The 11,248-nt window shown below is 39.8% G+C and overlaps 1 protein-coding gene across 1 annotated transcript; it reads left to right on the plus strand.

Annotated features, from left to right (window-relative positions):
- Positions 1 to 3,999, plus strand: LOC125523425. The gene is made up of 5 exons (XM_048688463.1): positions 1 to 641; positions 786 to 1,758; positions 2,272 to 2,429; positions 3,150 to 3,229; positions 3,576 to 3,999. The coding sequence occupies exons 2-5, from the start codon at positions 1,629 to 1,631 to the stop codon at positions 3,796 to 3,798; spliced, it is 591 nt and encodes a 196-aa protein (XP_048544420.1). The 5' UTR covers positions 1 to 641; positions 786 to 1,628; the 3' UTR covers positions 3,799 to 3,999.
- The last annotated feature ends 7,249 nt before the right edge of the window (positions 4,000 to 11,248 follow it).

Here is an 11,248-nt window from a genome sequence, read left to right on the forward strand (position 1 = left end):
CTCCCACGCGCCGCCGGCCCCTGCCTCCCTGCTTCCCCGCGCCGCCGGCTCCGCCCCCTGCTTCCACCCACCGCCAGCGCCGCCCCTCTGCTTCCGCCGCGCCACCGGCCCGCCTCCCCGCTGCTTCCACCGGAGCGCCGCCCCCTGCTTCCACCGCACCGCCGGCCCACCTCCCCACTGCTTCCAACGCGCCGCCGCCCCGCACACAACCTCCTGGTTGCCGGTCGCGTCGCCGACGCTTGCCCAACCTCCTAGCCGTACTCCCCTTGGCGCTGCTCGCGCCACCGCCCTCCTCCCTTGGCCGCCGATGGCGCCGCGCTCCCCTGTCCTCCAGCTCGCGCCGCCGGTCCCCTGCAGTCCCCCCTGCCCCCCAGCTCGCGTCGCCGGTCCCACCACCTCCCTCCCTCCCCGTGCGCCGGCCACCTTCCTCCCTTTGCCACGGCCGCCTTCCTCCCCCGCCGCCATGCCCCCAGCCACCTCCTTCCCTCTCCACCACGCGCGGGCGATGAGCTCGTCCTCCAACTCCGCCATCCTCCTATCCCCGCTGCAGTACGAACTGCATCAGCATTCTAGTTGAAGCTGGACAAAAGGTCCGTCCTGAATTAGCTAATATGGCCGTGGAGCACCAGCCCCTTCTTTGGGTAGGTTTTCTGTTGGATCACTCTTTTTCAAGATATACACATTTGCTGATTCTTTGTTGTGCATCCATTAATTTCCTTACCCGAAGATATTGTTGAAAGCCATCTTGTTGAGTTGGGTCTGAATATTAGTATTACATTTTGCAGGTTATCGTGATGGATACAGAGGGCATAGTGGTGGTCGGTTGTGGAGCTGACTTTAAAATATTCAGTTGTTGCATAGAGCGATATTTGACCTTTCTTTGTACAGATGATTATGTGTTTCCGTCTCACTGAATCTTTTGGCTAGTGTCCGGTAAAGGTGGATTTATATACTTCTTGATCTCTGTTGTTGACTGAAGCTTTTTAGCCCATTTTGTCTAGCAGCTAGAAATGTGTCATAGTCTTGCAATTTCAATAGAAAATAGTCCAGTTGTCTGTTTTGCTGAGTGGCAGCGAAACTCATATTTGGTCCCATCAGCTTCTCAGCAGCTCTTGCTGTACTGGTCCAAGATCTTATGGTAAATAAGACCTGCCAGAAGAATTGATTTTGTTCTGACATTTGGAGTTTGAGTTGTGGCTGCCCAGAGCAGGGGAATCAACCTGGAGGATGCTGCTGTTAAGATGAATGTTTGATTGGCGAATGCTTACATTCCCTATTTATTTGGCGGGCACAAATCACATGCGAATAGGGTTTTTTGCAAGTTCAATGGAGAGGTTTGAAGTCGAGCAGAGCTGTGAATCTGGTGGAGCCCGGAACCAAGTTCTAGCTATACCTCTCCTTTTTTTCGGGCTGTAGTTATGTGTTTGTCAAGCAACTTGATTCACTACGGTTTCTGTTTATAATTTGCTAACAGCTGATTCTTTGCTGTGCATCCATCTTCCGACATGTGTCGACTTTGCTTCATTCTAGATTGTATAACACGTTACTTCTTTTTGGTGTGTGCACTGCAGGAGTGTTTTTGTTCCTAGATCATTTGCTCAACGACAGAATTGTGTATCGCACAGTACATGTATTACTACTATGAAGGTTCAGAAATAAGAACTCAAAGAAGTATTGACAGCATAGCTACTGTATATTCAAGGAGTCGGGTTTTGCTCCTGCGTCATCTCGTCTCCTCCGTTCAGCAAAAGCCTCTAGATAAGTTCACACATATGGTTTTGTTCTTTCTATAATTCTTGAGTCCAGACTCCTTCGTTTTTTGTTCCTGAGAAATTAAATAAACCTGTAGAAGTTTGGGGTATAAAATTCTGTAAGTTCGAAATCGGGAAACTGGTAAGTGCAGACAAAACTAAAACTGTCAAAGAACATGAGAGTGTTTGTCAAAGAACTGAGGCTTCCCCACGACAGTACAAACTTTTTAAATGTTTGAATTTTGTTACAGCAAAAACTGATGGGTGGCAAGATGAATATAATTATTATTAAAAGTTTCTTTTTGAACTTCTCGGGTTAATATACATGAACTTGATTATCTTTTTAACCAGTTAAATATACATGGTTGGCAAGATGACTATAGTTGTTATAGCAAAAACAGTACATTTTTTCAAGAAAAGTTTCTGTTTGAACTTCTCCGATTAATATAGATGAACTCAATTATCTTTTTAATATGCACTCACATGAGCTCGTTTGGATTTGTGTGTATATTTGTAACACAATCATTGAGATCTGGAGAGATCGTAAGTTCAGTCGGCCTTGGCATCACGAGCGGGTTCAGTTCGATCTCGCACAGTGGGCAGGTCCCTGATGGTGTGTGCGTCAGGTCTACTCGCACGAGTGGACGTCAGATCGCGCAAGTGGGCAGGTCCCCAATGGTAAGAACTAAGAACTTGTTCTATTCCTGCTGCTATCAAGCTGTTTGTTGATATGCTTACAAGAAATGAAATATCCTTTTTGATGTTTCTTTGTTGCCAAATAAAAAGCTAATATTTACGGACATGTGCAGTATAAACATTTGTTATGGAGTAGTACACATTTTAAAACTTTTATATAATTGCAAAAAAATACAGGTATTCTCATTCCCAAAAACCTACAAAAAAACATCAACTTATATTGATAGTTTTGGTTCTAGTCCTTATGGCCCGGTTCTAGTAACTGTGTCGCCCGTGCGTTTTAGTTTTTTGTTATCTCTCCTGGATGCTTTTGAAGAGCTTCAATTGTTTTTAGTTCATCTTTTGAATTCTTTTCAGTACATCTACTTACCAATCGTAAGTCCAGTTTTCTTTGTGTTTCCATGCTATTTCTATAGCACAACATGTGTGTGTGGTTATGTTAATGAGCGCATGTAACAAAGTTTATTTTGTAAGTTCAGAGAAGCAACGAGGTAAAAGCAAAACACTAAAACCATGCAATTCTTGTAAGATATCTGAAAGTTCAACAATAAAAATTATATAAGTTTAGTCTCAAGTGGAGAGAAGTTCCTGCATCTCTGTATGCCCGTGGATGCTTGTGTGCTATAGTTGCTTTCTCCCCTTCCTGTACATGCTGCTACTCACCTTTTTATCTCTCTTATGCGTTGTGTTGCACTACTGCAGCTCGATCCAGGAGGTGCTAGCTCATGCTGGCTGGAACTAGGATGCAAAAGGGTTGACGGATCCATGCCGCACAAGCACTGGTGCTCTACTTTCTTCTTACTTTGTGTTCTAATTTGCTTTCTTATTATTTTCAGTTTGCGAGATACAAAAAAAAGTTAAAAAAATGTTGTGCCTGGAGTTCATATTATTTGCTACCCCGTGATGTACGTCTATAGTTTCTCCCTCCAAATGTGTTGATCCATGTGGTTGTATTTTCTGTGTTTCTCCCTCCAAACGTATGCAAGTAGAGAAGTTGCACACAAACAGAAGTTTTTTTAGTGAGAATAATGCATACTGTCTTCTATAACTCATTTCACTTCACGGTTTCTTCCACCTGTTTGTTGTTTCCTATTTATCCTAATTCCTAAATGTTCTACTCAACTTCAGCACCATGCTCAGTCCAACCCCGTGGCTTCAGGGTGGCCGAGTTCGTCGCGACCATCAGTTCGGAGACCTGCGTCACTGCTCATGTCACTACCATGGCCACCTGCATCACTGCGTGATCCGTCAACAGCCTCTTGCACAAGGAAAAGCAACAGGAGTAGAGGCGTCTGAGATGCTCTGTCCTGGCGACTGTGAGAAAGGCAAGTGCTTATGCGGCTTTTGCTGAAGAAGAAAGGCCTAGCTTAACTGGCGTAGCAGTACTCAAATCAGGTGTTGATGTTGTGGAGGCTTTGGATCTTTCCCTAGTTGCTTGACTCCAATAATTATGCCTTTTGACATTGTGCCATTTGGTCGTCCTTTGGCCTTGTATCAAACTTCTAGTCATCTTGTTACATCAGTTAAAAAGCATGGAGGTGGTAATGCTGTAGCGATCTTGTTACATCTTGTTACGTGTATTATGTGTGGAAAATATTTCTGTCAGATGAAAGGAAAAATGGTTTAATTAAAAATATTGATCAGTACGAGTTAAAAGTGGTGGTCCGTTCGGAATAAAAGAAATGACAGAAATTCAAATTGTAAAAGTTCAAGCAAAAAGAAACCCCATGCAATTCAAATGGTAAAAAGTACAAGTCATAAAATTAGAGAAGTTCAGAACATCGTTGTAAAAAAAATGAGTTAAAAGAAAACATGCGAAACATTTTCTTCGAGTTCAAAACATGCCAAGACACGCGACAGCCACCCCAGTTCGGGCGTAGTAAGTACCCCAGTACAAGTTAAAAACGTGGTCCGTTTGGAATAAAAAAAATGGTAGAAATTCAACTTGTAAAGTTCAAGCAAAAAAAGAAACCCCATGAAAATCCTGCTTAGTAAGTACCTCAGTACAAGTCATAAAATGAGAGAAGTTCAGAACAACGTTGTCAAAAAAATGTTGAGTTAAAAAAAAGAAATAAAACAAACACATTTTCTTTTTGAATAAAATATCATTCAGTTCGATGATACAAACCATACAAGTACAGTGGCGACGATACAGTAAACAGTTGAAAGCTTACGAGAAAAATATTACCCAAAAAACAGAGCAAAGTCTAGTTAGTGAAAACATGTTTAGTACAAACCCATGCAAGCATCTGCACAAGTACCCCTTTTTCGGAACCATTCAAAATTACTCTACAAAAAATAGCTCAGTACAAACATACACATATATCAGTACGACTACTCTGTTTTTCAGACGAGAAACAGCAGGATCCTGTTATGTCGTATTCAAAATTACTCTTAAGTGGTTACGAAGTAGAGAAAACGTTCAACATGACTAAGTTTTGCATTTTCGATAGCTATCCAACGGTATATTATTTGTCATATTTCGACAAACTTTTTAAAAAAATCGCGTTCAAAATCAAATTTTACCGTATTCAAATTCGTTTTTAAACCATAAGGAATTATAAAAACATTTCTATACGAAAAAGTTGCGCATTTTCCATAGCTTTCCAACGCCATACCATTTGCGTCAATCCGACAAACCATTTGCAAAAAATCGCAAAAATACATTTCGCCCAAAATTTCACCGTTTTTCAAATTACTTTAAAATCATATAAAATTAGAAAAAACAATACATATATGGAAGATGCGGATTTTCACCAGCTTTCCAACGCCATCTTATTTGCTCAATTCCGACAAACCGTTTGAAAATTGAGTCCAAAATACGATTCACGTTTTCAGTTTTGAAAAAAAATGGTTTTTTCAAAACTGCTCTTAAACGATAATGATTTTGCAAAAACGTTCAATATACTTGAAATATGGTTGTCAAGAGCTTTCCAACGATATATTACATGCCCCGTTCCGACAAAAAAATTACAAAAAGTTTTTGAACTAAAGAAGACGATCTGTTGAACACAACTGAAAGCATCAGTTCAACCGCTTCGAAAACATCAGTACAACCACCTGCAACCGTCAGTTCAAAAAGGGTAACAGAATAATATTCTGTTGCGCGTAACAGAATAGCCCGGATGTATATATATAGGATAACACTATTCTGATCCTAGGATCAGAATAGTTATTTGGATCACGACACGCGTTATATAGGAGCGATGAGGTTGTTCCCAAACTCCCGAACGCGTAGCCACAAAAAAGGAAAAAGATTCCCCACGACCGCTCGTCCACCACCAACCTCCCCCCGATCCCATCGCCCCCGCCCCCGCTGTACCTTCCACCTCACCACCTCCCGTCGGCGGCCGCCGCCCCCAGCGCGTCACCCGCTGCCGCCACCCCTTCCCCCCGGCCCGACGCGCCTCCTACTGCCGTCGGACCCCTGCACCACTGCGCGTAGCGGGATCCAAGGAATCCCACGCGTCGCCGCCGCACATGGGTCCGCCCCCGTGACCAATCCCGCCACCACACACCGGCACGCGGCCCGACGGCTCTCTCAGACGCCGCTGCTACACCACTACCGCCCGGCCAACCTCCACTAGTAGAAAACAGAGCTTTAAAACCGATTCGTAAGGGCCTTTAGTGTCGGTTCTGTAACCGGCACTAAAGTGTGGGCACTAAAGGCCCCCCTTTAGTACTGGTTCGGCACGAACCGCCACTAAAGGCTCACCACGTGGCGTGAGCTCGCGCCGTGGCATGGAGGACCTTTAGTACCGGTTGGTGTTACCAACCGGTACTAAAGGTTTTTTTTGAAAATTTTGGAAAATGTTTTGATTTTTTTCGATTTTCAATTTTCTGAATTGAATTATTTTGTAATTTAGTCTCTAATCACCCCTCTTAACTGCTCAAGTGTGGATCACTCATTCCAAATCGTCTAACTTCCCGGTCGGTCACCCAGCCTGAGCACGCTTAACTTCGGAGTTCTATTCCCCCTACTTTCCAAGTCTGCACTTATTGTTTTCCTGACAAATGTAAGCTGTCAATCCTATTAACCCTCAGCAGTTTAGCTTGAGCATTAGGTCAATCGTTTCACCATTTGAGTTTGAAACTATTATTCTAAAAAACATTAATTATTTAGTAACACTAATATTTCTTGAATAAGTTTGACCATAGTTTGACCACAGTTTGACCATAGTTTGACCAGATTTGACCAAAATTCAAAAAATTGAAATAATTATTTAGTAACACTAATATTCTTGAATAATTATGTAGTAACATTAATACTTCTTGAATAAGTAGTTTGACCGTAGTTTGACCAAAATTAAAAAAACTGAAATTTGAGCATATCTTTTTTCCTTTTGGAATTTTAGGATTCTAAAAAATTGCAAACAGGCCGTAGGCTGTCAAAATCGGATGCAGATTTTCGTGCTGAATTTTTTGATATATTATACGTTTTTTCCCGACATCGTATGCAAAAGTTATAGCCGTTTTACATTTTCCCTACACTTTTTTGCAAAACATGTCCAAATTTAAGTTTTCAAATTTTCATAACTAGTAAGGTAGTAATATAACTACCTCTCGAAGGATTTTATTTTCTGAAGTTTTTATCATTTTCTTTTGATTTTTTCAAAACTGAAATGGCGATACACTGGGGGGGGGGGGGCGGGGGTAGAGTTTGAAAATTGCGCTATAGTCCTGGTTTGTGTCTCCAACCGGGACTATAGGTCAGACCCCTTTAGTCCCGGTTCATGGCACGAACCGGTACTAAAGGTTAGCCCTTTAGTACCGGTTTGTGCCACGAACCGGTACTAAAGGTGATCATGGGGCCCCGGCTTGACACCAGCCTGCCACCACCCCTTTAGCACCGGTTCGTGGCACGAACCGGTACTAAAGATTCAGCACGAACCGGCATTAATGTATAGCCTTTCGAACCGGCACTAATGGTGGCATTAGTACCGGGCCAAAATCGAACCGGGACTAACGTGTCTCACATTAGGTCCTTTTTCTACTAGTGCTCGTCCTCATCCAGCCGATGTGTTCCCAGACGAGGACGCCGTGAGGCGGTCCACTAGCGCAGATCCACTTCCGAGCTCCCTGCCCACACCCCCACCTCGACCTTCTTCCTGCATAGGCGTGACCCCGCACCAAAACGCCCGCCGACGTCGACACAGCGCCGACCACAAGCACGAGCTTGCGCGATTCCTCAGCTCCGCCCCTCCACTGCTTCCTCTTGCCCATGCCCATGCCCGGAGGCTCTCCCAACCATGGCTCCTCGAGGTTTCATGCTCCCCCATGGTTATGATGTTAGGTGAACTTTATTGGGTCTTCTATTTGAACTGCAGAAAATAAGCAATGTCTCTGCTCTCCCGCCGGTTACCCCTCCCGCCGACCGGCCAGCTCCACCCATCTGAACTTCCTGCTGCAAACACTCCCTTTGCTTACCCGCAATAGTGGAGGGGAGGACACAAAGTTCTTCTCTTCCTCACCTTGGTTAGTGGTTGATTTCTCTGATGGCCGAGGCGGAGACAAGGAGAGTTGGTCAATGGCGGTTGGATTGAGAAGTGGTGAGGTGCAGTAGCACTTGGGACAATGACAACTTTTTGCTGAAAGAAGGTGCGACACCACCCATGGAAACAGTGGAGGAAAAAGTTCAGATAAAACTAGCAGGCTAACTTGTTTCAGCATTCCGTTCAAAAAACAATTTGTTTCAGTGATGCGTTCTTTCATGTTCGTTGCTTCCAAATGCCAACCTTTAAATGTACATGCTGGTAATTCATTCTTTAATTCTCAGGGCACCACTGATGGCTGGTCCCTATTATCTTGTCAGTATATTATCTTGAGGTACTATAATCCTCTGACCATTACACTTGACATACTCGATGGAAAACTTACAATTTCATGGCAATTCACCAACAAAACGAATTGTTGCGGTAGAAAATATATAAGTATTCCAAAATTAACTAAAAAAGGAACAGTGCATGGACAAGAAGAAACACACCTCCAGCACCAGTTTAGTCACATATGTTTCAAAGTACTATGGTAACCAGGAAAACATAACAATTTAATATACTGACAAAATAAGTTTCAAAAACAACTTTTCATTAGTTAAAACATAGAAAGTTCGAATAAGATTTTTTTCAATTTTTCATGTAAGTTCATGTGTGAAAGTCAAAGAAGGTCAAAAGAACTTAAAAAAATATGGAACAAGAAGAAAGGTTGAGAGTGAAGTTCGAATGAAAAAAAAAGAAATCCATAAATGGGGCGTTCGAGTGGGGGCATTTTTCACTCAAAACCCCCACAAAAATGGTCGTGCATATTTACTAGGGGTTTGTATTAGAAGATATTTGCACGAACTTTCCTTTCACATTCTCGTGCTTCAAACACAAAAACGAAGAAGTCCAAATTAAAATAAACAAGCGTTTCAATGTTTCGATGTTTATATACAAAAAAGAAGAAAACAAGGGCCACCTAGAAATTTTGAACTCTGGAAGTTCAAATTTGATAACATTGGAGAGTTCGAAGAAAATATTATCGGTGTATAAAAAAGATCCCCATGAATTTTCCCGTTATTAAAAACAAATAACCAAAAAGTTCAAATTAAAATAATAGAGCCTTTAAATTTTTAGCATAATAACATATTACTTTTAGATAACCCCAAGAAGGTCAAATTTTAAATAATAAAACAGTTAAAAATAGTTTATCAAATATGGAATTGTCCATTTCTAAAAAAACATAGAAGTTCGAATATAAAAAATCGAAAGTTTTGACGCTTATTAGAAAATTAGGATTTTCCCTGTTACAAAAGAATAAACCAAGAAGTTTAAATAAAAAATAGAGCAGTACAAAAATAACACAGCAGTAGAAAAATAACAGAGCACTTTGAAGCGGGTATTTTACTGTTTCTAATTAAAAAGCAGGAAGTCAATTTCTTTAAGAAAGTGCATTTGAAAATAAAAAATTTCACTCTTTGTAAATTTAAAAAACTAAAAGGTCAAATTTAAATAACAGACGGTCCAATATTTATTACAAAACAAGGATATTTCCGCTACTAAAAGAAATAAACCAAGAAGTCCAAATTAGAAAAATAGAGAAGTTCAGTATTTATACAAAACTCTATTTTTCCTTGTTATTAAAGACTAACGATGAAGAAATTTGAATTAAAATAAAGGAGTATATATAAAAGTATGAAGTTCAAATAAAGGAGTATACGAAAAATTCAAATTCTTTTGATTTCTAAGGAAAAATAAAAGCATGAAGTTCAATTTTTTTTAAATTAATTTTTCCTAAGGATAAGACGAAGAAGTTCAAATTAAAATAACAAAAAAGTTCAAAGTATATATAAAAAACACATATTTTTTTCTCCTTACTAAAGAATAAAATGAAGAAGTTCAAATTAAAATAAAGGAGCAATTAAAAAAGTTTTAAAATATTTTCCCCGTTTTTAAAACAGTCAAAGTTCAAGCTAAAACAAGGAAGTGGTTCATGTTTATTTAAAAACCTAGGATTTTATCCTTTTAAAAACTCATATGTTCATTGTTATGAAAGAATCAACCATAAATTTCAAATTGAAAACACAGTCAAAATTGATGTTTGTTAGAAAATCAAACAACTCTTTGCTAAAAAATAAAAAAATGTGAAGTCCTAATTAAATTAATACAGAACTTCAAAGTTTATTAAACCCTAGTAAGAAAACCTTGAAGTTCAACTAAAAGATCCAAATAAGTTCATGCCGCCCTTCGGCGGAGCATGAGTCTTGAGTGTGTGCGTCTTGAATGTGTGCTATTCGTGTGGGTGCCCCCATGCATGTCTACGGCACGTATGTGTCCTCCGAGTAGGTCTATCATAGGGTATTTTCATCTCTATCATAGGTTATAAACTTGTTAACGGAATGTTCACCAAAAAATAAAACTAATACAATGGCCTAAAGAATAAGCCCACCCCGTTCGGAAGTTCGGTGATAAAAAACCTAGAAGGTCAAATTAAAATAACAGAGAAGTTTGAAGTTTTAAAAAAGTTAGATTTTTTTTCTCGTTACTAAAGAATAAAACGAAGACATTCAAATTAAAATAAAGGAACAACTAAAAAAGTTTAAAAACAGATTTCCCTGTTTTTAAAAAACTAGAAGCTCAAACTAAAACAACCAAGAAATTAAGTTAAAATAACAAAATGGTTTAATATTTATAAAAATGATTTTTTTTCTATTTTTAAAAATAGAATGCAGAAGGTCAAATTGAAATAATGTAGCAGTTCAATTTTTAATATAAAACATATGTCTCCATTTCTAGCAAGACCCCTAGAAGTTCAAACAAAATAACTAGAATTTCAAATTTAAATAACGAGAAAAACTATGTTGTGTATTGTGTTTTAAAATAATTCTCTCAAATCAGAGAGAATTTCAAAGTGATAACAATTGGAAGTTCACGTACTACATGGTGTGTATTTTATATAAGAAAAATTCAATAAAGTGAAACAAAGTGAAGTTCAAACAGGCATGCCTAGAAGTTCAACTACTTGACGCAATGCAAAAAAACAGCACATCAAAAACAGAGTGAAGTTCAAATAGACATGCCCAAGAAGTTCAACTACTTCACATAGTGCATTTCCATTCGCGATGAAGGCAGAAATCGTGATCTCGTCATTTTCTAATTTACTTCAAAACAGTAGGAATATCATTTGAGTAAGTTCAAGTCCCCGGTCGGACAAAGTTAAAAAAATATTGTCAAAGAGGTTTGTACAAAAAGAATATCATTTGTGTAACACTGACGGAATGGATGAGCAAATTACATACGAAAATATGTCACAGAAGTTCAACGTGA

This window comes from Triticum urartu, chromosome 7 (assembly GCF_003073215.2).
Source record: "Triticum urartu cultivar G1812 chromosome 7, Tu2.1, whole genome shotgun sequence".
In the NCBI taxonomy this organism is placed as follows: domain Eukaryota; kingdom Viridiplantae; phylum Streptophyta; class Magnoliopsida; order Poales; family Poaceae; genus Triticum; species Triticum urartu.

What these genes read in the sequence shown, in the direction of transcription:
- LOC125523425 (XM_048688463.1), top strand. Translation starts at nt 1,629, where the DNA reads ATGTATTACTACTATGAAGGTTCAGAAATAAGAACTCAAAGAAGTATT. An exon ending in CGTTCAGCAAAAGCCTCTAG is followed by an intron (nt 1,759 to 2,271) that starts ATAAGTTCACAC and finishes TATTTGTAACAC; the next exon opens with AATCATTGAGATCTGGAGAG. An exon ending in TCCATGCCGCACAAGCACTG is followed by an intron (nt 3,230 to 3,575) that starts GTGCTCTACTTT and finishes ACTCAACTTCAG; the next exon opens with CACCATGCTCAGTCCAACCC.